The sequence below is a fragment of the Aythya ferina genome, assembly GCF_964211825.1.
Source record: "Aythya ferina genome assembly, chromosome: Z".
Classification (NCBI taxonomy): Eukaryota; Metazoa; Chordata; class Aves; order Anseriformes; family Anatidae; genus Aythya; species Aythya ferina.
Window position 1 is genome coordinate 7539602 of NC_140299.1, and position 26452 is coordinate 7566053.

The 26452-nt window shown below is 39.6% G+C and overlaps 1 protein-coding gene across 21 annotated transcripts in view; it reads left to right on the plus strand.

Annotated features, from left to right (window-relative positions):
- Positions 1-26452, plus strand: part of CELF4 (CUGBP Elav-like family member 4) — a 703890-nt gene that overhangs the window by 79480 nt on the left and 597958 nt on the right. For all 21 annotated transcript variants that reach the window (XR_014687072.1, XR_014687073.1, XR_014687074.1 and 18 more), the window contains exon 2: positions 10431-10513. Coding sequence is in view for 16 of the 21 variants with exons in the window: in XM_084503539.1 (XP_084359665.1) it covers positions 10431-10513 (83 nt within the window). In the remaining 5 variants the exon portion in view is untranslated. The remainder of the gene's footprint in view (positions 1-10430; positions 10514-26452) is intronic.

Below are 26452 nucleotides of genomic sequence, written 5' to 3' on the forward strand. Positions count from 1 at the left end.
GACACCAAAGAAAGGAGTTCACTTTGATCTGGAAGTGACATACATAAGGCAAAGGAGGAAGAGCTATTCACAGAATGTGGTCCACTATCATCTGAAAATGTCTTTTGACACTACTGCTTTTCAGATTCATGTCTCCCATTGAACATTCATGTCTGCTTGGCTGTTCTCTACCTCTGTTTTAGGAGCAGGAGCACCCAAGGTATCACGCAAGGTGCTGGGAATAGCTGATCCTCCCTGTTCAGGTGACCAGGCATATTACTCAGATGCTCGGCACCCTCAAAGGTCTTTTGTGACTTAGTTTCTATTCTTCTGTGTGAAACCTTTATTTCTGTGATGTTCAGATTTTCTAGATAAGTATTGTTAAAAATTGGGTCTGCTTCTGCTAGGCAACACTTCTGTCTTGATACAAGTTGTCATGTGCCATCTTCCTGGTGGTACTTGGAGCTTCTGTGGCTATGCTGCTTGTGCAAAGTGATGCAAATTTATTTTCAAAGTAAAGATTTCTGCTACAAACAATATAAAACATTTGTCTGAAGCAGTTGACTATAAATTCATTGTTCACTATTTTTTGTCCATCAGCAAAAAGTGATCAAAATAACTCTCTAGTAGTGATTGCTGCACACTTTACCTTGTGTTCTCTATTCATCAGGAAATTACACTTCCTTCACTTCACACTGACAAGAGCCCTTTTAAACTTAGTGCACTGAAACTTTTTAAATTACACAGATCTTGTAATTAATTTCACCAGCTTTTTTTTTCCTACTCTGAAGATTACATCCTTATGCCTCTTGCAAAAAATTGAAGGTTTAGACCTAAATTCACATGTTTGTTTTCATCTTCCTGCCCAGGAGCTCAGTTCCACAGTGCTAGATAGGAATGTGCACAGAGTGCAGGTAGGATTTTTTCCACGATTAGGAAGAGTAGACTGGTAGGTGTTCACAGCTCTGGCCAGAGTCTTGGGAGGTTTTGGTTCAAGGCTGACCTTTCTTACAAACTATCTGTGGGACTCTGGATACACAGTTAAATCTTCTAGCTTTTGTGTGCCTTGTCTTGCCCCTTAATTTGTACTTGAGCCAGGCTCTTGAAGCAGGATTGTACAACACAATGGTTGCTCAGGTTAGAGCTTCTTGCAACAGATGTGGAGGCCCTTGGGATCTCTCTCTTCATGTTGTAACAGAGACAGGATCTTTGAGAAGCCTTTGCAGGCTTCTTCTTTCTCCTGTCATGCTACCAGAGCATCTCTTTTGTATCTTCTGCTGGCACACAGTATGTGTTTTGTGGTTCTTGGCCTTCAGTGGATAGAGGTCTGATCAAGAAGATCACCTTATCTCTGTATGCCTGCAGAAGAGCTTTCTACTTCATGCTCTTTCACTGGCTGTATTTAATGAACAATTCAAATTGGCAAAGAAGGGTAAGGAGAAAAAAATAGAACATAAGAGACAATACTTGTTTGCTCCTAACATCACTTAGTGGATAGAAGAAACTTCTCAAAGTCAAAACATGTGAAAAACAGCATCTTGTTATGGGATTATGGATGTTAATTGTTCTGACAGCTAAAATTTGTCCCCAGAGATCTTGTGAAGCCAGCTGGTATTGTAGACTTTTCTTTGGCTCATATTTTGACTCTCATAGGTTTCTGAAGACTTCCAGTCTTAGGATGATCCTCTTAAAGGAGCAGCTGCTGCATAAAGAAAGGAAACCATTATTTTTGGATCTGGATTTGACTTGCAATATTTGTGTGGCTTCAGTTGTACTTAAGTGAATTTAAATCTGACAAAACCCTGTGGAACTTAGTAATGAAAATCCATTGTTGTCCTATTTATGTTTCTTGTGTGCAGTGTCAGAGAAAAGTTTTCTTATAAGTAGAAGAAAGGTTCTGAGGTTGATTTTGAGAGGTGTTCAGGTTCAGCTCTAGATCTGAGCTTCTGGAGGTGGAGAAATGAGGTTGGCAAACTTGATGAGAACAAGAACTTCAGAGACAACATTTTGCTTCTGAATGGGCTATAAGTTATCTAGTGGCTATTATTTGCAGTTGCTATTTGCAGTTCCTTCAGTGCCTTTCCACCCTGAGCTGGAAATGTCAGAAGTCTATGCTGACCTGTATGCTCTGATTTAAAGACTATGAGTCTGTTTGGTGAGCAGTACCAGTTTGCATTTAGAACAAGTTACTGAGATAGAAGCATAAATAACTGATCATTTGATCATGTCTGCAAGATGTCCGCTGTCCCTGGCATTTCTTGAGGATGAAAATATCAACTCTTTTAACTATGAACACTTATTACACAGCTGATATTTTTCCAGGGAGCATGTATTCTTCACCTTATCACCTTCATGCTATGTATTTAGAAGTTTAAGAAAGAAAAATCCTAGTCTTAGGTGGATGTAGACAGGCAAGGTATGGAAAAAGCATCAGAACAATCTAACTTATTTAGAGATGGTGTTGCTTTGGGTTTATTTTGCAAAGATTTGAGGCATTCAAAGTGTGAATACTATTTAATATAACTTTTGGAGATTAGCTAAGAATTTTGGGAGAACTTTCCCCAAGGAAGTGGATCTACTGCAGAAGGGAAAGTTTCTGAAGCATGTTTCAGAATATCCACAGAGTTATTCATATGCTGCTAACAATAGAACTCAAAAGGCAAGATCCAGAACAGCAGGTACAGTATCTAATTAATGCACATATTCTAAGGAGGTTTAACCCATAACTGTCCAAATATAAGTGATAGTGTCAGCAATAGGATTAAGAGTGATAACTTTCACAAGCGAATCACAAAATAAGTAAATAAATACCAGCTAATCACCACACTGGAAATAAAACCTTGAAAAAATCATAACTTTTATTAGCATTTTTTTCTGAGCTGCAATGTAAAATAGATAACACAAACATGTCTGATTTTTCTTTGAAGCAATAGGTGAAATTGATTAGGAGCTGAAACCTGCTTATTCTCATCCTCACTTGAGTGTTCCCTAGAGTGGCCATGACTCTCATCAGGGTCTTTCTGAAATACCAGGAACACTGTTCCTTGGTCTAGACAAGCATCTGATCATGAGTTTCACTTTGAAGTTGGCCTTTTTATACTTGAAAATCAAAAGCATACCCTAATTGCTTGATGGATAAGGCCCGAAGACATGCCTATTTCTTGCAACATTGAGTTATTAGTTATTAGGCAACAAATGAAAAGCTGAAGTGAGGCTGGTCTGCTTAAATATGTGAGTTATTTTGTAACTAAAAGCATCAGATATTTGCAGGCCTTATTAGATATACCTGAAATCTTTTTGGTAGACAACTTCTTTAACCAGTAAATCTATGTTGTTATAAATCTACATTGCTATTTTTCTGAAGGGTAGCATGTTCATTGGCAGTTTACATGTATAGAAGATATATCTGTTCCCAAAAGTAAAATGTTAGGGAAGGGCTAGCTCTTCCAGGGACTTGAGCAGTGGATGTTGAGCTGACTTGGGCTCAGGTAATCAAATGCATCCCAGAAGCTTCAGGATGAAAGCTAAAAATGTTGGCAGATATGGGCAAGTGGAACCTGGCATGTGCTATGTCAAACCAGCAGTTCATCCCATCCCGTATCTTGAGTGTACTAGATAGCACAGGATGGTTCAAAGCAACTTGCAAAGAAATTTCAGGGCTCTAGGAGATGTCTGTACTTGTGTGGGTCAGAGCCAGAACCTGCTCCCTTATTCTAAGGGCTGGGAGAAAAGGTGTAAGAAATATAAAGTTTCCCTGTTCTGGGGTGGGATGAAAGCAAGGTACCTGTAGTTACCTCCAAAGAAAACAGATGCACCCTCAAGGAGCTGCTATTGAAAAGGTACTCCCTTCGGATGTGTAGAAGCTGAAGACCCTGCTTGCCTGATTTGGATTAGACCTGTCCTGGAATAAGTTTTTCCTCTAGGTTTTGATCAGAAGTTATTTCACAGGCCTTAGAAATGCTTTGTGGTAAATGACTCATTGAAACTTCCTATGAGAATCTTTTAAATAGGTGTTCTCATTAAAAAAATATATTGAAAAACAAGATGGAAACTGTTTTGTTGAAATGCTTATATATACTAACATTTAGTCTAGCTTCTCTGCTGTCTGCCTGGACACTGCTAAATGTAGTTAAGCACTGCTCAATCTGAGCAAGTACTGTTTTGGATTGTCTATATCCATGTCTTATTTTGAAGTAAATTCATTTCAAGTTAGGTAATTTTCTGTAAATGCAGTTACATTTTGCATTTCCAGATTTGCACTCCATTTTTTAAGTATTGGTTCTTGGGTTTGTATGAGTATGTATTTTGTGTGGTCTATATACAGACCCCTATCAGATTACCTACAGTAGGAAAATGACAGCATCATAATAGTTAATGGGATATAACATGTTGAAAAAGAAAATTAGCATTCCACACAGCAGGGCTTTTCGGATGTTAATCTGCCTTGTGATATAATTGACAGGGAAACTAATATCTGGGAAGATTTTTATTCCTATCTTTTTCTCTTAACATTTAGTGTTCAGTGGTGCTGCAGCAGGGGAGATGAAGAAAAAGTTCTAGCCAAGTGAATGTTCTTTACCAGCAAAGATGTTAACTTTCGTCAGAAGGTAGTTAATCACCAAGAGAAACAGATGAAGAAATTGGATAAAACATTTCTAGTTCCAGAAGTCTTTATTGATTGTGTCCCCCTCAAGAAAATTCAGCTCAATCTTTTAAACCCTCAAGTGATTAAACCTTGGGCAGTCCACTGTAGACAGAGCAAATGAGAACTGCTTCAAAACCAGACGTGTAGGGCTAGGATAGTTAGAGAAAAAAGATTTCTTTTTCACTTTGAAATCCTAGCTGGGAGACGTAATCTGAGATGTTGATTTTGAGGCAAGAGTTTTCTTAAGTGCTACCATCCTTCTTTTTGTAAAAGATCTCTGGATCTTGAAGGTAGGAACCATTTTACTTCCAAAGGAAGAGGTCTCTTAAACACAGGCCTAGGGCTTGGAAGAAGCGGGGAAGGATCTCTGGTCCCTCACAGACCTCTGCTACACCTGGGACTATGTGTCCTAAAAGTAACCACGGTAAAGAGTGAGTGAAGCATCACTGAGATGCTAGAATCTGTAACCAAGTTACTGTATTTGCAAGTGCCTTGTTCACTTTTATGAGATTGTAGCTGTTAGGTCAGAGCATTACCACTGGCATGCGGCCTGAGGTATATGCTCTTGCTCTTCCGTCTGTATACAGCACAAAGGTCTGGGTTTATGCTCTTGAATTGCAGTTGTGTTCCTGAAGTCAGTAGTGGGTTTCTGGAGAAAAGCCTTGGCTTGTCTGCCTTAAGGTTTTGGGAAGTCAGGTATGTTAAATATGGTAGGGGAAAAAGGTCTACAGTAGTAGATAACATATGAACTGATTTCTTTTGTTCTTGTGTAAGTGTTAATAGTGGTATCCTGATCAACAGTTCATGTGCTATGCAAGAGTCCCATGAAACTAAATAGGAAGGCTGGCTTTAATAAAACCTCACTCTATTGTCAGTGAGTATCAGTGTAAAAAAAATATGATGCTAACCAAGAAAAATGAACAAACAAGAAACAGTATTGTGATGGGTTTAGTGTCTTGTGTCTTGGATGGGGATTTTAGTTCTGTTTGCGTGTAACAGAAGCAGGAATGTAGCTTCAGAAGTTATCACCTGTCAGCTGAGTGCAATCACAAATGTTTGTGAATCAAGCACTGGCTTAGATCACTTGAGTCAGCCTTCTCAAAACCTGTCCTAACTGTTGGGGATTATTGCTGATCTAGCCAAGGTTCTGGTCTGAGCCAAGGGCTCTTCTGAGGGAGTCTGTAGATTATGGGTCAAATCACGCACCTAATTTTATGTTGGTGTAATTTCATAGCTTTGCTGAGTTACATACAAGCTCTCCCTTTGACTGGATTTACACCCCTGAGCTCAGAATCTGCTTTAGCTTTTGACTTTCACACAAAAGTCTTAAAGCACCTAACGAACCTTTTAATTTGCCCTCATAATGCCAAAGAGCAAACCTGTGGTATGCTCAGAAAGATTAAGGGTTGGTTCCAAACCCTGTTGAAGTGTCTGAGTACTTTTTGGTAGATCTAGGCTGGACTTGTAAGGACTTGTGTGGATATGGAGCAAACACCTGAAAGTGGTCATGGCTATACCCTAGGATTCAGATAATGCTTCTGGATCTAGATACACAGAGAAAGTTTCAGGCATGCTTTGTGTGAGGTTATGGAGGTGTTGTAGGGTCATGAAATGTCACCAAAACACATCAGGCAAAGAAAGGGTCATAAGTCACCAAGTGCCTGGTTCTTTGGTCTAAACAATGCATCAAGATACTTGTGGCTGTCTGCCAGAATAAAGCAAGAAAGGGGAAAAGACCTTAATTTTGGTTATTAATAGATCTCCGGTATGCATCATCTTCATCTCCCACCCTATGTAACATGGATTAAGGTACAGATAATGCATGCAGTTGAGGTAGCTAGGAGGTTGGAAGTGGCAGGTGGAAGCTGTTGGTATGAGTGTGAAACCTCGAGGTTAAAAACCTGCACCTGAGAAAGCCGTGCTGTGGTCTTGCACCAGAAGATAGCCTCTCCAGAGGTTTGTTCCTCTTGTGTGCTAGGTGAAAAGAACTTATTGTCATTAATGGTAGGCCTTAGTGTAGCTAGTCTTAAATATCTAAACCTAGGTTAGGTGAATGGTGCTTCTTAGCTGGTCAGAGGTGTTTGTCTGGTTTAAAGCATCTGGTTTAGGGCCAACTACCTCACTGAAGTGATGAGTACTGAGATACCAAGTGCAAAGACTGTGCTTTTGTTTGTCCTAGGATGAGCTGGGTGCTGGTGGAGTGAAACAATTCTTAGTTTCCAGACTTTGGCTGTTGAGCTCAGAATGTGTCCCCTGGCTGCTTTGCCCCCCAGGCTTGTGCAGGATCTTCAGGCTTACTGTGGGGTTGAAGCTGCTGTGTGATCATTATCCATCTGTATTCCATGCAATTATTATTTGTTATTGAACTCCCTAGAGGTAAAATTAAACCAGAGCTTGTATTTTTATTTTTATTTTTTCATTTCAAGCTCCTGTTTTTGTTTTTCCATTCTCTTTAACAACCCTGTTTCCCAGGAGACCACTCAATATGTCCTCATGTTTCCAAGAGACTGCAGTTCAATAGGTTGGGAGTTAATTGCCAGCTGGGAGTTTCCAGATGTTTGTACACTAGCCCAAAGAGCTGTCCACTAGTAGCAAATGAACAGCTGGAAAGACATCCAAACAAAGCATCTTTCAGCTGATTGACATATGTCTGGAAAACTTGGCATGTTTGAGAGAAATAGAATTGAAATTAGGAACAGCTAGGAGCAAGTCCTTCATTATCAATAATTAGTCAATTAGACTTTTTGTTCAGATTCAGATATAATTCTAAAGCACTGCACTTACTCAGTCATTATCACCCATACAAGCAGATGATGGACATAATGCACTGCCTTCACCCTATCTTTCCTTAAAAGATGTGTTCAGGAATATTGATTACACTGGGCTGTTCCACAGGGCTGTCTGGTGCGAAGGATTTGTTACAGAATATGAAACCTTTCACTCTGAAACCAGATTCACATCCAGCCCAAACGGCTGATGGCAAGTGAGCTGTTAAGTACAGTTACTTAAGAGTTTTATATTCTTTTTATTTTTATTTATTTTAATTTATTAATTTATTCTGGCAAAATAGGTGGTTCTCTGCACAGTAAAAACTTTCTGTGAGGAAAATTGATTGCTCTGAAATTGTTTAACAATCTGGGGAAAAAAAAAAAAAAAAGCACAATACACTTTCAATAGTTTGATTTCTCTTCATGAAACCCACTATAGTTGCTTCATATGGTGTTATTTCAAGATTCAGCTGTTTAGGGGGTTGTATTCTGTGGTGTTAACCTAAGTGTTTAGTGCTCTGTTCTTTTACCAATGTCCTCCAGGAAGGAGGACTCCTTTGGAGGAGTTGCACGGATGTGCAGTGAACTGGACACCCTAGGAAAAATAATGTGTGAAGGAAGTGCTGAAAGTCTAACTGCATTATACATAACATATCAAGGACAGATCAAGTATTTGGATGTTTGGTTGTGGTGGGTGGGGGGGTCGGGGTAGGCAGAAGATCTTTGTCCTAATACATAAGGAACTCATGTGTGAAATCCTGCAATCCATCCTGCAAGACTTATTTATTGCAAGCCAGGTGTTAATGTTTTCGAAAAATACTACTGGATTTCTTCTTTTCAATTTCAAAGTCCTTCTGTCCCAAGCACATGGTTCAGGAAATCAGTTATGTCTGGAAGTTTGGTACTTCTGCCACTTGCACAAACATCATTGGAGAGGACTTGATGGAGGTTGCTCCCTGATGAGAACTTGGCCCCATGTATACCTCCTGGAAAACTTGGAAGGAAACCTGGCCCCTTCAGAGTGAAGCAGCCTTCTGTGTATTCGATCTGAATTGCAGTCATGAGGTGGTAGGAGTTGCAGGACGTTGTTACCCTGAACTGTCGTCACAGCCGTCACAATAAGGAGAAAAATATAGCTATCATTATGGGAGCTTTACACTGCATAGTTTATCTCTATAACAGTGCAGTATGATGTGCCTAATTAGACTGTATCAGCTGCTCCACGTCTGCTACTAAAGGGAGACTTTCTTATTGTGTCTAGTCAACAGAGAGCTCTCAGCCTGTGATTTAGCACTGAAATTAAATTTAAGCATAGTTTCCCATTTGATTATCCAGCTATGGGTGACTTAAGGATCCTTTTCAATCCATTACCTCCACTAGCTGTAAACTTTCTTTAACACAGTTTCCTCCCTTTCTGTAGCAGATGCAGGCTAAAAGCTCATCTGTTTAAAGTTGGAGGGGAATGAACCCAAATAATTCCAATTAGAGGATGCAAACTTGCTGTCATTCAGTCTCCTTCCTTGACTGTCAGTTTCTGCTTCTGGGAGTCTCAGTCGAGACACAATAAATGTGATTGTCTTGAATACACTGAGAAGAACAAGACCTTTAGAAAGTAATTTAGGGCAAAAAATACTTTTTTTTTTTTTTTTCTTCTGTGTCAAAGCAGAACAAGTAACTGGTTTGTTGCTTTGTTTTGAGGGGAGTGGGGTGATGACCATCAAGGAAATTACACCTACTCCTTGTGTACCAATCTATTAAAAACAATGCAAAGCAAACAAGTGTATTGCTCTTCAGTAACAGTGTTTAAGGAACCAACCTGAATAAAATGGTGTCTGTTGCATGGACAAAAGTCTCAGTGGTGATCAGAGCTGGAAAGAGTTGAACCTATTGTTTGCTGAACTGTCGCATGGTTTTCATATGTGTGTGGAGAAGGTGAGTGAGTCAAGATAAGACTATGGGAGATGTTTGTTTCCTTAGCAGTCTAGCTGTTCTTGTTTTCCTCTTGGAAGTTGCTCATGTTTTGATGAACACGTTGCCTGAACCTTGAGAGGTTCAGTAGGTTCAGAGGTACAATACCTCCTCTTCAAGGATCTGGCGAGGTTGCAGGCACTCTGTAGTAACTCCAGATAAAATGTCCTCTGCATAACAAGCGTTTCTTTGCTGCAGGAACTGGCAGGTTTTCAGTATACTGCAGTAGGAATGAACGATCTGATCACATGAGACACATGTATAACTGATATAAGATTGCAATGTTGACCAGTTATACAAGAAGAGGTAAATGGAGGTGGGGAGGGAAGGCTAGGTAGGGTTTATTGCTCTGCCCTCCTATGACAGGGCATTAGCCCTTGTAGTTGATAAAACAGCTTTCTGGAAGAAATGGACATATGATTCATTGGGGTATCCCTGAAGTTCTGCTGGTCTGTAAAGCACCATGGATGTTTTGATTTGAGGCTTTGCTGGGACTGGCTTCCAGCCATTCACAAAGACAGTTAGCCCTTGCAGCAGCATGTGCAGGGTTGTGACTTTCTGGCATTAATGCAAACAGGGAGAATACTTGTGGATGAGAGTCAGGCTAAGCAGTATGCATAGTCCTCTGCAGCAGGAAGTCCCAAATCCTTTTATGCCCTTTACTCGGAGTGCTTGGCACAGAAGAGTACTTGGTACAAAAGAAAGGTACGAGACCATGGTATGACAGTAAGGGGCTTGTTCCCAGTGCTGTTGCTAGAGTAGAATTTCATGTCCTACCTTGACACATGGGTTCTCTTGAGTTCCCAAATCTTGTGCGGTCCTCCATATTTGATACTTAAGTGTGTATTCAGACAGAAAAGAACACTCATATCTATGCTGTTGCCTGCTTTTCGCAGAGGGTAAGAGGAAGTTCTTCATTAGCAGGTCAGCAGTAAAGAGTCTGGTAAAGAGGTTTTATAGTTGACTTATTGGGAATGGAATGATGGGGAAGTGGTTTGTTCTACATCCCACTTTTAAGCAGATCTTCTCTGAATCACTGCTCTTACCAAGTGTTTTTCTTTTATTTACAGGCTGTGCCTTCCTAACATACTGCGAAAGGGAGTCTGCTCTAAAGGCCCAGAGTGCACTGCATGAACAGAAGACACTGCCGGGGGTGAGTCCAGCTTGATTTCTTTTCTAAAAATCTAAAATGGATTATACATGGAGTTCCCATCTTGGGTTTGGAAGCGTAATGGCTCCAGTTGCTTGAATGATTCACTATATGTGTTGTGCAAATAAAATCAGAATACCACAGACCCACCCAAATAGTTTCCATGCAGAAAAAAAAATAAAAAATCCTTTTGCTCTTATAAGGAGTTAGGAAAAGAGTAATTAACTGGTTATGGTCTGGATTGTACCAGCTTTACTCTGGTGAGGAAACGTTTTATGCTTATGACTGCTGCAGTGAGGTGCTCACTGGTTTCTATGTCTTACTATTTTTCTTCTATGAAGCAAGGTGTGGTACTGAGAAATAAAGAAACAGATCGCATTATTGAGTTATCATGGAATGAAAACATATTCCTGATGACAAAGTGGTTTGACTCAGTTACTTTAGTATTCAAGCAGCTGTAGCAGATTGGAAAGGCGGTGAGACAAGGAGAAAAGAGGGAGAAGAGACGAACACAAGATAATGAGGAAAATTATTCACATGAGCAAGATCTAAGGTTCAGACAACGCAAGCAGAGCTAAAAATAGAATCAGCATTACGTGGGGAAGACCTGCTCTACTGGGATGGGTTTCCAGTTTAGCAGTAACCAAAAGGAGGGAGATACTGTTTAGATTCAGCTGGAGCACACAGATTAAAAACAGCTGAGTGCTGCACTCCTGTGTTCTGCAAACCAGAATGAGGCTGTCTTCTGAAATCAGTGAAATCTCACTGAAATCACACTGAAATCAGTGGTCAGGTAATTAAGAGTGGGATCCTAGGGGTCCTAGGTTGCATCTAAATTGAGAGGGAATTGATCCAAAAGTCTCTTGTCTTTACTTGGTGTTGAATGACTGAGTCCTGTTTACCCATAACCTACCTTTCCTCAAAACCTGAGATACACCAGTTGCTCTGTTTCTGAAGAAAGTGTTGATTCTGCTCTGCTTGTTTCCATCATCCTGGGTCTATTTACCTAACTCTTCACCACCTTGCCAGTACAGAGATGCCCACACACTTGCTCATCTACATCTATCTTTGCTTTAAAGGCCATACCTTATGTAAATATATACATACTTCATTCCCTAAAAATACATTTCTGTCAGCTGACAACTCCCTCAGAATTATTTTTTTTCCAGAAACTCGTTAGCCACAGATTGAAAGTAACTTGGATCTTTTGGAGTATTTAGTTTTTCTTTTTTTTTTTTTTTTTGGGGGGGGGTGGGGAGGGTTCTAACAGGTGATGTTTCATTCAGGGGAGAGAATTAAGACCTGGCTGTGCAGAATGTTATATGTATCTTGAACAGGGATGTTCCAGGTGTTTTACCTGAAATTTTCTGAGCTTGAAGACAGAATGTGTTTATCAAAACCAGAGTTAACTTTGTGACGAATAGGGTGCTGTGTATTTAAAAAGTGTGTATTTAAAGATGGTGAATGTCCAATTGTCTTCACTGAGACTGTTTCCCTCATTAGCAACCAGACCACTCATTTGCCCATGGAGCTTATATTTTTTTTTATAAGGTTAGTTTTGTCTTGAGGTTGATGGAAATATCTCCAAGAAAACATTGAGACTGAGCCATTACGTTTAATCAAAAAAAAGTACAGTCAGGACTTTTTAGGAAGACTTCTTTACATGTCTACATTTCTGAATCCTGCCTTGCATTTTAGGGATTCTAATTCACAAAACTCTTAAAATCAAAACTGTTTTGTACAGTGACAAAATTCAGCCACTTGAATTGAGATCAAGTCTTTCTTCCCACATTATTGTCTGATTCTAATCTACAGATGAAACATTTTGTTCTTTAGGTGGTCATTTCTACCATTTACAGCCTTTACTGGCCACACGGATTTCAGCAGGCTTTTTAGTTTTTATCCTTTGAGGTTTTTATGCATTTGCATCTGATTAAATAGGGAACATTGAATCCTCTAAAATAGCAACCTGTTTTTTGAGAGTTCTGAGCACTGACTCCCCCCATCCCTTTCACTTCTAGTTCTGCTCATCTCAGGATTAAACCTTATTTTTCACCAGCAAACCCTCTGCATGCAGTCTTCTGCCAAGTTTCTGAACTCATCTTCTGAATGATGTCACTGTGGTTTATTTAAGGAAACTAGCCTTGTCTCTTGATTAAACTATTATGCCTGGATACTGTTTTATGGTTCCTGTGTGAGTAGCAGAGAATTATTTATGACTTACCTGACTGCGCTTGATAACATTCACCAACAATATCAAGAATAGTTCATCATAAAATAAAAAGCACTTGTAAGGTCAAGGGTCTAAGTCCTCATTCACATGAGTTCACAGATGACACATATATAACACCTTCTCTTGACCCTCTGGAGTCTGTGACACAAACAGCAGTACTGAGAAAGTATAAAAAAAAATAATTAACAAGGCTGGTCTAGGAAGAAAAATAGTACTACAGTGAGCCATTGAATTAAAATGCTTCTTTCCCTTTCATCAGTAAACTGTATTTGTCTTCTCTTTCAACGTTGTTGTTTGTGTTCTTGTGTTCTGAAACAGAGTTTGTTGTTTTAATAATATGTACATGAATGCTAATGTATGGAAATGGTGAGGCATCGGGAGTTTGTGTCCAGATTCAGACACCTTGCCTTTTAGCTATGTATCACTGTTTTTAGTGGAGTGGCTACATGCACATATTTTATAGTAATTACTTTCTGGATGTGCTCTGCAAGATGACAGAAATATGTTTCACATATTTCCATGTTATATGTGGGACATAAAGTCATCTTGTGGAATAATCAAAAGACTTCCAAGCAGGTATGTGTTGATTAATAAAGTCTTTATGGCACTTTGTTTTGGGGCAGCAAGGAATCATGACAGATATTTTGAAGCAACTAGAATGGAATGTAAAGCATAGAATTATTAGTTGAATCCTCTTCCTTGAAATGAATTAGTCTCTTTTGGATAGTTTGAAACTCTTGCCTATAATTGAAGGTTAACACAGGAGGGTGTGTATGTATGTGTAAAGAGCATTTTTGCGAACATCAGACAATCCAAATTAAAGCGTTTATTTGTGATTGTTTATTTTACATATAATAGGGGAGCTGGATGATGAAGTATATTAGTTCTTTAATAATTTATAGAAATGCTTTGATGTTGCAGTAATTACATTAAAGGTCACATATCAAAGGTAATTTGGTTGAGCAGCTGTGATGGTTTCTCAGAAGCAATCAATATTGCTGTCCGTGGTGCTGATTTCACCAAGGGGACCGCCAGATTAAAGGAGGCTTATTACCAGCCAGACAGGCACGAGGGAAATCAAGAACAGATTGGAGAGATGCACAGTTCTCTTTCCCCACCTATAATTAACACGGTTCACCATAATCTGTGCTAATCCTTCATAGTGGGAAACCACTTTTTTTTTTTTTTTTCCCCAACATCATAAAAAGCAAATTAGGCAAGGAAGAGTAATTTGGGGGAAAGGAAAAGAGGTAGTAGAGAAAGTAAAAGTTGATTCACCCCTGGGATTTCTGATACTGAGATATCCCTCCATGATAAAATTCAGCATCAAAAACACAGCCCATAGTGTTGGGGAAAGCATGGGCTAGGAGTGGAGAGAGTGATCTAGACAACAACAGTGCAGGGGATGGAAGAATTATCTGCCTGCAGATTTGGTATAATATTATCTATTTGCCCCACAAAGCTCCACAGGAAATGAAATCAGGGAAATAAAATTATGTTTTAAGTGTAGTCATTTTGATTACAAATTATAGTGAAGGCAACTTTTTCTCCCCTTTTTTCTTTCTGAAGCGAATGGCAGAGGATAATGCTGAGAAATGTAATTATGCTATCAAGATCTACTTTTATTTATAGCACAAATAAACTGAGCTCATGTATGATAAGCACAGCGGCATTTTTTTCCTCTGGTTCTTTGTGGCTCTCTGAGGCACTGAGAGTGAATAGTCCATGTATACTTGGTTGGAGGCACTGTCTCTTTGCATAATGTTAAAATCTTTCTGTAGGAATTGCAAAGAATAATTATGAAATTAAGTAGCTAAGAAACTGTTAACCTCAGCGACCCAAAGAGTTTATTCAGGTTGGGAAATAGGCTGGGTTTTTGTAGTGTATCTATTCCTCCTGAGGTGGAGACAAGTACTACTGGTATACTAAATTTCTCAGTCAAAGCATCATTAGTTTTCTTTTGAATGGTTCTTTTATTCTGTCTATTCTGCCATCCAGGAAAAAAGAAAAAAAAAAAAAAAAAAGTTTTTCTTCACTTATCATTGTTCTCTTAAAAATAAATTCACACCCTCAACATTAGAAGACAGGTGAGTTCATGACACTTATTAAACACAGATTTAAAATAACTTGGAAATTGAACACGAACTTCAAAATAATTTAGGGGTCAATATGTTGTTGGTATAGGCTTGGTATTTGCTTAAATTTTTATATATGATGTATGTGTGGAAAGACCTCAAGAATGAGGGGGGGGAGAGGAGGAGGGAATCTTGCAAATCTAGCTCTTGAATCCTTTTAATGAGGCTTAAAATGAGATGTAAGTGTCATAGTGTCATGTGGACTTCATAAGTTCTGCACATATAGCAGGAATTTCACTGGTTGGGTAGAATTTGCTGTAATTTTAGTCTGTCTTTTTTAATGTTTCAAAGCTTTTTCCAAAAGCTTGTTAGAAAACCATTAAGCCACATATCACTCTGCACAATGTTATGCCAAAAATGGTATTATATTCCTGCACCTTCCTATTTCTAAAGTTTTCTCTACCAGTGTAAATTGCAATTTGGTCAGCAGTGGCAGGCTGGATGGGTTCCATTGATTAAAGTAGCCTGCTGAACACACAGCCTGCTCACCATGCCCTTTAGATTTTGAAAGAAAACACATCTAATTGTTCCCCTGGGAGAAACATGTCTATTTTCTGAAGTTAAAAATGAAGATGCAAAGGAATAAAAACAGATTTGAGGTAAGAGACTTGCGAAAAACAGTCCTGTAGAAATACTTCGGTACTCTAAAATCTGTGGATGTCAATGTCATGGTTAAAAAGATTTTTTTTTTCCTCATTTCCTCCTTCTGACTGACCAGGCAATGATTTTTGGATCTTGTTCTGGGGAGGGGAGGGGGCAAGAGATAGAGGAAACCATATGCACTTGCCATTTGCTAAAAACTCCTTTAGTTTGACAGTGCTGTTCTGTTCACCAGATGAGATGAAACACCTGGGTCCTATCTGCTTGGTAAACATTAAGGTTCCATTTCACTAGTTAAAGATTGGCTTCTGTATCCCAACACAGCAGCCTCTAGAATACAAAGCAAACTCTCTACTGCCCCCTCCAAAGAGCACTGGAGGGAAAGAATGCAGAGCAAGCCATGTAGCAGAACCAGGATACTGGATGTGTGCTGGTGTCTCAGCTGAGACTGGTGTATTCATCACACTCTTGGTGGCTAACCAAGCTTAGCCTGAGATAACCCCAAATGGGAACCAGATGTCTCAGTTATTTGAATCTTGGTGGCACTTGAAGAATGGTGTACAAAAAAAAATTAAAGGTAGTATTGTCTTTCTATTTTGATACCTTCTGTCTCTCAAGGGATGACTTCCAAGTTATTCAACAAAAGCTTTTGCTGGACCTTCATTTGTTTTATGTGTTATTCAATGACAACTTTTTTCTCTGACATGTCTGCCATAGGAGGATCAATCTAATTTTATGTACAACTGTAAAGATGAATGATAAGTAGAAAGGATTCAGGCAAGTACAAGCTGAATAAATTATAAAGGGCAAATGATGACAGGACTGGGGGTCCCAAGAGGCAGTGATATGATAACAGAAACTAAAGACGAATTTATGATGGATGTAGTTAGCATGTACTGAGGCTGTTAATTCTTCAGGGTAGTTTTACAACTTCTTGTGATTGGAGCAATCAAAGTATTTCATTTTAAAGAGATGCTGTATATTTTCGCTTGTCTGTTCTGCATTTTTGTATGTATGGCCTCATTTATATGCATAGCAGTAAACTCCCATAGGCTAGTCAAGCTTACCTTCCATCAAAGGGTTCCTATTCTCCAAACCATAATGCCACTGTTTATGCATAAATAAATAGATAATGTGTAACGATTTGAGGGCAAACCTGGTTCTCAGTTTAAAAAAATAAAAAAGTTTCCATTTTCTTAGCACACAGCAATCAAAACAGTTCAGATCCTGCAAGCAGCTGAGCAACTTCAGCTACCTTCAAAGCCAAGCCTAGGGATTGAGTTAGCTCACAGATCCCTGATGAAAAATTGTATCTAACAAGTTTCAGGTAGGTCAAATTTTGGGCTTAAGCTACTTTAAGAGCAGCTGATGCAGCATCATAAAGTTAGAAACAAATCTGATCTCAGAGCAGTTCTTGATTGCATTTCATTCATACTCTTATTTCTATCTCTTGTTCCTTATTATTAAGGGTATTTGCATGAAAATGATCTTTTTTTCCTTCCTCTGAAGGGTTGTCTCTTGTCTGTGAGTAATGCTTACTCTGGCCTACATTTGTGAATGCCATGGGTTTGATTCTGACTTCATTTACACAAGTGTAAATCAGCAGTGATCTGATTGAGGTCAAGGGATTTATATGGCGTAGGAAAGAGCAGAGTCAGCTATCTTTGTCACTGCTGAAATGACATCATCGTGAACCAGTACCGTAGTTCTAAATGGGGAAACAAATTTCTACCAAGAATCTTTGCATTTGAATATCCGAATTCTCAAAACACTGAGCATCCCTGACACCTGCTGGGCCATTTAGTTGCTCTCATGGGTTTTTACCAGAGAGAGGTCCCAGCTCCAAACTGTAGGAGTTAGATCATCAGTGTCTTGGTGTTTCAGTTGTGTTTGCCAATAATTACTAATGAACCTTAAATAGTACGGTTTCCAGTACGGTCGTGCTGATTAAGGAGGTAGTAGATACACCCAGGAATAACTTCCAAGCACTGGACCTTCACTTCTACTTACATGTCCTCAGTCAGAGAGAGGGGAAGAGAAAAACAGGTGCTGTTAAAGACTGTTAACTTTTTGTCTGTACAGTCACAGGAATGGCAGTGTGAAATACTGCATAATGCTGCAGTAAAGCATTTCAGTGAAGGTGCTTCAGAGTTGCATGCTTTGGACTCTCACTGGTGGCTGTCTGCATACACTGTAGGTTTAATAGTGGTAGCTGTACTACCCATAGCTTACTTTGTAAGTTGTCTGTTCTGTGCTTCTTTATGCAACATGTATGTGTCTTCAAACCCTTCAGATACTCAGTGAAACAAGGGTAATTTTCTTCAAAAATAAAACAGCAAAATAAAAGGAAGTTAAAGACCAGAAATAGGAGTGATGGATCAAGTTTGCATTATCTGTCACCAAAATTAACATTGAAACAAAAGTGTTTTACTCTGGTTTAATTCATCTTCCCTCTATAGTAGGAATGAGAACACTATAGCACAGACTTCAATGCTGTGGAGCAGCTACACTCCCTGACTAATTTCTGGGGCAGTAACACAATAAGGACTTGGATCTTGGTTGAAACACTTGTTGTTAGTGCTACCCGTGGTAACTAGGTTAGGAACATCTAGGCATGTAGTAGTACATCTAGGCATGTAGTATGTACTTCGAGTTGTTTTGGAGACACTTCAGAACTTAACACAAACACAGTCAGAAAGCTGCATATCCTGTGTTAAATAATGCAAGTGCATCGTTAAGCCTAAAATTGTGCTTCATGTTTGGAAGATATTTTTAAAAGAATTAGCTGAGCTGCAATCTTCCTGGGAGTGGCAGAGGCTGCCCCATTTCTCTGCATGTGGCTGGCTTTTGATGGGACTTGACATAACATAACCCACTTAGCTTCTGTGCTTCCCTCATGCTGGGCTCTGCCTCTGGTGAGGAACATGGCCGTCGGGCTGCACGATGGCCTCGGCAGTTATCTGAGGGCACTTGGTCCTGAGCAGCTGCAGAGAGAACTGTGCAGTGGCATTGCATTTATGAGTTGCTGCACTTGGCAGGTTCCCAGCAATGTCAAATCGTTCTGATGATTTTCTGTAAGTACAAGGACAAAATTAAGCCTAACCTATTCTTTCAAATGAGAAATGTGCATTTCCCATTTTTCTCTTTAATAGGAACTTCTTACATCTTGTTTCCCATACTTTTCTATCCTCTTTCTACCACGTCACCCCTTAAAAAAATATATATATTGTCTCATTAAAATACAACTCCTTTAAAAAACATACACCTTCAAATTCCTTTGAGTTCTGTACTAAATTTTGACCTTGAGATGCACACACTTCCAGCTCTGGTGCTCAAATGCACTTATTCCCTTCTCTTCCCTGTAGGTATGGGAAGTTACAATCCTCAGAGCCTCTGCTGCATATTTTCTTTGGCTTGTTGAGGGAAAAAAACTGTTTTGATCACTGTCTTTGTGGGCAGATTTTGGCAGAGCAAGTCTTGTTCGGCTATAACTAATATTCATTCTAAGCTCAGGTTGTTTCTTTAAACAGATGGAGTGAATTTGTTGTTTTCCTGTTGTGTGAATGGCTCAGTCATTTCTTTGCTACTATAGGGACTTTACGTAGTAAATATGTAACTTATAAGGCATACGGGCATGTGCTTCTGATTTGGTTTATAGCTTTGATCAATGGAATAGCACTTTGTATCCAGGGTGACAAAATTGGAGTCGTATTTTCTGGGCCTTTTTATTTATGGCTGGCTTACAATCAGCCCCACTGTCAAGATCTTCCCTGATAAACATATGAGAGGTTGCATGTCTTCTGTGCTACTTAGCAGTGTCCTTTCTCAATAAAGTCATGCTAGTACCTCATGTCTGGCCAAACAGTATTGTCTCCTTCTCTACTCCATCCCATCTTGCTCTGCATGTTTGTCCTTGCTGTCTCTTATCTCCTTTGTAGATTTGCTGGAAACATTACCCTGTGTTCACATAGTGCCTGCCTTGTGAAATGAGTTGAGATTAGAGCCGCTAAGGCAGAACATGTTGCTTCCCAACTACTTTTGTTTGGGAGATCATGTAATTTTTCCTGAAAAGGGGAGACACTTAAGCTACTGATCATTTTCTCGTTTTGTGATGCTGCATGTATATACATCTGGCTTGTAAATCTGATGTTTTTTGAAATAGAGGCTCAGTACATATGTGCTTGTCAGTGTAGGCTCACATTGCCCAAGAGAAGAAAAAGCAGTCGGAGTGGTTTGCTTCTGTTCTTCTATAGAACAACTGGGGATCAATTTTTTCTGTGCCTGATCCTGTACAGGAGAGGGGAGGTGGTGGTGGGGAAGCCTTGCAGGCTATCTATTTTTGCAGCAGCAACCTGCAATGGCATCTTCATTGCTTGATGTTGCTGTATTTTCACCTGGGAGGGGAGAAGCAGAGATGCTCCAGGAGAAGCTGGGTACAGCATGTCACCAGCATCCAGAAGTCAGGCAGCTGCTGAGGGAAGCCTAGGGAAATGTGTCTGTGGATTCAGTACAGTTTTTAGAAGCTGTATTGCAGGCTGTACAAACGTGAATGAGTGAAACAGATGTGACACCCTTCAAAGAGAATGTCTCAGGTGCCAGTGGAGGTCCCAAATTTATCTATATTGCTGTGTTTCTCTTTTATTTTTATTCTATTAAGCCTCAAACCTTTTCCATCAGCACTCTGAGCTCAAGATGCCATAGCACAGTGGTAATGCCTCTAAAGTGAGCCTGTCCAAACTAATTTCATTGTCCTTGTTGAGTGAAGTGCAACAATTAAGAAGACAGCACAAACGGGTCCAGATAAATTGGGTATTTACAATTATTTCAGTTTGGATAATCTAATGTGATGTTCATTGTGCAGCTAAGAAATGTGCTTCTCAGTGAGGGGAACTCGTATTCTGTTCTCTCTCTTGATGGCTGTAAATTCAGAGTAGCTCCATGGACTCTAGTGGAATTTAAGCTACTTTACATCAGTGCAGCTCAAATGAGGATCTGATCCTCTTTCTTTAGGTGCCCTGCAAAGTTGCCTCCCTTTAGCTGTGCTTGCATTTTAGAGATATAGCCAGGGGAGCTGGAAGGTCATTTTTTTCTTTCCTGGGCCAGGGTTGTGTTGTTAAACTCCTTCACTTTGGGGAAATCCAGCTTTCTTTGAGCACTTCTTTGCTCTAGCACAGTCGCTCTGACTGACAACTCAAGTTACTCTCCACATCTGGCATTGCTGCTGACTTTCTGGATGGCATTGCAATCACATCTCCTCATTACCAATGCCTTGCTTTCTTGGTATTAGCACTGTGGGGCTGTATTCTGGCTTTCCACCAATTCTGGCTGAAAACTCCTAGCAATCCCAGCTGAAAGGCAGGGTATTTATACCACTCAAAGGCAGATCCCTGTTACTTTCTGCTTCATTTCTTTGCAGGATGTGTTGATTCTCCATTCCTTCTCCTGGTCAATCCAGTCCCTGCTCCTGCCTGCCCCTAACCAACATGCTGTGTTGCTGGGCGATCTTCACCAACTTAATCACATTTGGGCCCAGTGTTTTTCCTGCAGACCCTGGAGTGTGCGGTGCTTAGGCCTTGGTTATTAGTTTACACAATAAATGAAGCCCATTAGAAGAGGATAATCAGGGCTTGGAGAAGGCCACCTCACTCGTTATCTGAGGAGGGTATGTTAAGCCTCTGTAGTTATTAATCATACTTTCCCATGCAGATAGCTGAAGATTAAAAATCACATTTATCCTCTTTGCTTTTTTGTGTGTGTGTGTGTGTGCGCTGATGTGCAAACGCTCTTTATTATCACTGTTATGAAAATTCACAGCCCATCCAGTCAGCCAGGAATGCTCCTGAGATGTTGCTTGAAGTCTTACACCTGTCCATGGTGGCTTGGCGATACAGATCAGAGCCACTGGAGGTCTCTCCATTTATCTGCCGGAAAACATCCTTGAGAGTCCTAGAAAGTCTCAGCTAGCTGTTATTGAATTGCAGTATCTTGTCCAGAGGCCAAGAGAGTTCTGAACAGAAGCCGACACTATTACAAGCGCCAAGTTTAACAGCAGCCCTCTTGATGTCACTTGCTTTGCCTTTTAATACCAGCTCTAACCTTGAACTTGGACTAAGAGGAAGTGCAACCTTGTAGCTTTTTGAAACCTAGCCTAAACATCCTTTTAATCAAAGTGAGTGACCCTTTTTCCCTTTCTTCATTTAAAGCACTTAAATAAACAAGGATAAAATCAGCTTTGTACCAGGTGGACTTGAATGTTTATAATTTTCTTAAAGTATTTATTTCATCAGAGAATTGTCTTAGTTCAACTTTCTTTCCCCTTTCTTTCCCTAGAAACAGCTAAACAGCTCTTTTCTCTCTCTCTCTCTCTTTTTTTTTTTTTTTTTTTTTTTTTTTTTTCCCTCTCCTGGCAGCTACAAAATAATATGTTCATCAAAAGCCAGGTGCTTGCGGAAGGTGGTTGGAGTTTTCTCCCTAGAAAGACTTTAGTTGTGGAACATTTACTTCAATGCAGTTGTTTAAAGCAACAGTTAACAACTAATTTGAGCGTAACTGACTGGACAACCATCCAATGGCAGATCATATCAGGGTATAACTATTTGCATGCCCATTCCTTTTATGTCCTCTGTCAGCCTTACAGAAGCTGCATTCTAGTTTTCTTCATATTGCACTTAATACCACTTTTCTTTAAGCAGGTTTAGCTTGTAAGGTAGGAGCCCAGGTCAGTGAGATACAGAAATCCTACAGCAGTAAGTCCATAGTATCCATCATGCAAACTTAATCATCAGTTTATCCGCTTGGTAAAACCTGGATTCGCTCCATCCAACCTGAAATGTGAGTCACCAAACATCAGTCTGTCCATCCTAAGATTACTTTTCTACTGTGTGAGGAAAGTCATGTGTCCAGAATGAACAGTTCATACCATTTCTTTTACTGAAGGGAACTCATAACTTTGACTTCTTCTGGAGAAGCCTTAAGAGCAGGTATGTGTTTCCCTCACTTGCAATGATGGTATTTATATGGGATGCTTAAGCTTCCCAAATGGTGTAATTAGCTACTCAATCTGCATATCCAATGGAGATCAACATTTCTGTCTTGACATGGAATCCAGGTGACACTGGTCTGTGTCACCTAGGCTCCTTTTATGACTAGGCTCCTTTTTATTTTGTCCTAATCCCTGATACTGTTCTTGGTAAGGCCTACTGAGTCTTGGGCATTGTATTCAATCTTTTTAAATTGAATTATTTTCTCTAGAATTAATTCAAACCCCTTCAGTCTGTGAAAGCATGGTAGTTTGGATCAAGTATTTGAGACTGATTTCTTTGACATATGTTAGGGAATTCTTTTTGAAATGAGAGGTCCAGAAAAACAGAAATAACCCACCTTTGCCTTGGTATCTAATTAAATGGAGCTAATTAAGCTTTCCCCACTGTCACCTCTTTGACTACTAGACACTTGGTTTTCCAGAGTAAGATTTTTCCTTTCATATTCATTTGTGTTTGAGTTACAGTACTTAGCACTGACAGCCCCTGTTTTTGATTACAGTGTCCTAGACATTCCTGTGATGCTGGCAAAGGATGATAACTGTTGGAAGTGAAAAGCTTTCTTCCAATATAAGGCGAAAGCTCAGGATGACTCTTGCCTTTCAGAAAAGGGTTTTCTCTTTCTTCTTTCTTGTGATTGACCTGAAAATAAATAAGGGAAGAGTGGCATCCTTACTATTACTTAAAAAAAAAAAAAAAAAAAGTGGGTTAAAAAAAAAAAGAGGAGGAATTTTTAGACTCATGCTGTACTTGTCCATACTGTATTTGACATCTGTAATAAAATTTGGGTCAGATACACTTTTCAATAAAAAGAGGCATCTTGCAAACAGCCCCTCACTTGTATTAGGGTCATGCCAAGAATAATAGAGACCATTGTCACTGCACTGAGCCCCTGTGTTGTATTAAGTATTCCTTATTCTCTTCTCTGCTTTTCTGTAAGACATAATACAAGATGCCTATCATGTTCAACCACATCTCACCAAAGGGCACAAAAGATGTTGATTAGCAAGGCTCTTCAAAGTTATTCTAATGCTTCTGAGCCCAGGAAAAGGTTGGAGCCTTTGCATTGTCTTGCTTGATCAGGTGTCCTCTACCCCTGCCTAGGTGAGAACTTCAGGAGGGAAGAAGACCTTTTGTCAAGAGGGATTTATTTTTTTCTTGCTATTACTATTACTTCTTGGGAAGGATGAATGTTTTGTGACAAGGCAGTGTCCTGAGGAGAGGTGAGGGAATGATATAGTGGCATGTGGAAGAGATGATCTTAGGTAACCCCCTTTCAATGTAGTCTGCCCAGTGCCTCTCATACTGCTCACTGGTGCACAACCATTAGTCCCGTGTGCAGGAAAGGTCTTATCTGTATTATCTTAGCACCGAGGGTGATGTCCTTCTGTAGCTGTACGCTGCCCACCCATACTGGAAATGTTCATGTGATATCAAATCAGCACCAAGCTGTTCATATTTAGGGGTGGTTCTAGGCCTTGACTGCCTCACACATCTTGCCCTGCCAATTCTTGATCGGTGTCCCAGAAGTCCTAATCTGGCTCCTCTTCTGAATATCAACCTCTGTTTCTAGTCCTCAAGAATGCTTTTAACATTGAGCTTCAGTCAAGCCTCATTCACTTGTGGTAAGAACTGCAAAAAAAGGAGACCACTGAATTTCATTTGTGTCAAACTCCTTGCAGCTAGGCCATGCTAGTGAAGGGCTTATTTACCTCAAACTTCATGCCCAGAGCTGCCCTGAGATGCCTTCACTGAATCTCTCCTTTTATTGAATGGCATTTTCTGGCGTAGATGGTGAAATGTAGTTTTCTCCAGGCGTGCGCCGCCTGTTCTCCTCTGTCCAAACCCTGGTTGTGCTTGACGAACACGTCAAGAACTGTCATCTATTTGGCACTGTATACCTGCACTTCCTTTTTTCCCCTTCTTTTTCCACAGCCTACTGACATCCTTTGCTGTATTTGAGGGGGTTAGTGTAGATCAAAGTCCTCCCAGGATCAAAAAACATTCTGTGTGCAATCCTTACGGTTACAAACAAGGTCTTTCACTGTCAAACATGTTTCGGTGCATTTTCAGCAGCCTATCAGCCTTGTTTCAGTTGTAGCTTTTGATTTCACAGGGAAACTCTTTTCTGCCCTTCTTCCAAATTCATTAGGAGGGAAAAAAGGCTTAGTTTGGCTGGGTGAACAAATGAGGAACAGCTTTCTTGAGACTTTGGAGAAAGATTTAATGTAACTGCTGGGGGTTTAGTTGGCTGTGCCAAGTAGAAGATGGAGAACTTCAGTGGGGGAGAGATGTGTCTAATGCAAAAAGGAAGACAGGTTTCAAAAAGTTGCCTGTGTTATATTACTCTTTATTTCTTTTCTTTTCTTTTCTTTTCTTTTCTTTTCTTTTCTTTTCTTTTCTTTTCTTTTCTTTTCTTTTCTTTTCTTTTCTTTTCTTTTCTTTTCTTTTCTTTTCTTTTCTTTTCTTTTCTTTTCTTTTCTTTTCTTTTCTTTTCTTTTCTTTTCTTTTCTTTTCCAGTATGTATGTTCCTTCCCTGTAAGATTCTTACTTTTAAAATTACTGTTCAATATCACCTCTGGTGTTTGAAGAGTTAGGTGGGTCTGAAATATATTCTGGAAGTTGGATAAATGGCCTTCAATAAAGGATACTAATTACTATGGGCAACTATTTCTTGCGAGTCTTTTCTTTCTACAGCTTCAAGCATGCCTTTGAAGGAGATGCATTGAAAGTATAAGTATTAATGAACAGTCTTCTGACTAGCTTGGATCTTTTGTATTATACCTCTTGGGGCTTCTGAAAAGCTTTCTGTGACATAGGCACAGAAAACTGAATGCAAATAATATTTTTTCAAATCCATTAGTAGAGGTTCCTATTAGCTTTCAGCACTATGAAAACACTTCCATTGCCAAACAATTTTTTTTTTTTTTCTAGAATATGTGATAATCCTTTGTTATTTTCAAACAACAATTCTGTTTAGACTTTGGGGAAAAAAAGTCAGATTCTTTGCCACTTCCTACTCTGTCTGAAACATACAAAAGTAGGGAGTATAAATAAGTTATACCCCTTTCTATGCCACGCTAATGCAGGGAACAGCATACTTTTTGCTGGGGCAAATAATCCTGGTACCCGATAATTCACATCCAATTACTACAAGTCAGTCATTATAAACCTCTTTAAGTTTAGGTCTGTAACTCTTTACTCATTGTGTTTCTGGATTTGGTAGTGTTCTAGTTCACCCTGATACAAGTGATGCAAAGAAACACTGAAACACTCGCTGATACGTAGCATGCAGATGAAACATTGCTTTCAGGAAGAAAATTAGAAATCCTCCCTTAATGCCCACTTCATCAGGGTCTGTTTATTTGCCTTAAGAGTCTGTTTCATTCCTAGATGGTTTTTCTTCTCTAATTTTGAGCATCCACACTTCTTAGGGTACAAGTAGTTGGCACATGGCTCCTCCAGAAGATGGGAAAAATATGGATGATGTACTCTAAACTACTTCTTGTCAGGAAGAAGGAGACACAAACCCATTTCAAACTGTGCTTAATTCTGAGGGGTTCATACACATACTAGCTTGCCTCAGCAGCCTGTCTTGAGGAGTGCATGCACAGTAAATAACTCAATTTCCCTGCTGCATAAAGTGTATTTTCTGTCTTGTCTGAAGCAAGGAGGTGCTAGTCCTCCTCTGTAGAGTTCTCTTAGTTTGGATGAGGTATTCAGGAGACAAAGTTTTCAATCAGCATATACACAAGAGAATGCCTTTCTTTTTCACAGTTAGTTCCTTAATTCTTTCATCTTGTGCTTTGCAAAATAAACCATCCTAGTGTCTAACTAAATAATTGTGAGTCCATTTTCGTGACTAAATGATCAATCTTCTGTAAAGCATGAAATGGTTACATGAAACAAATAGTAGCTTGTACTTAATGAAAAT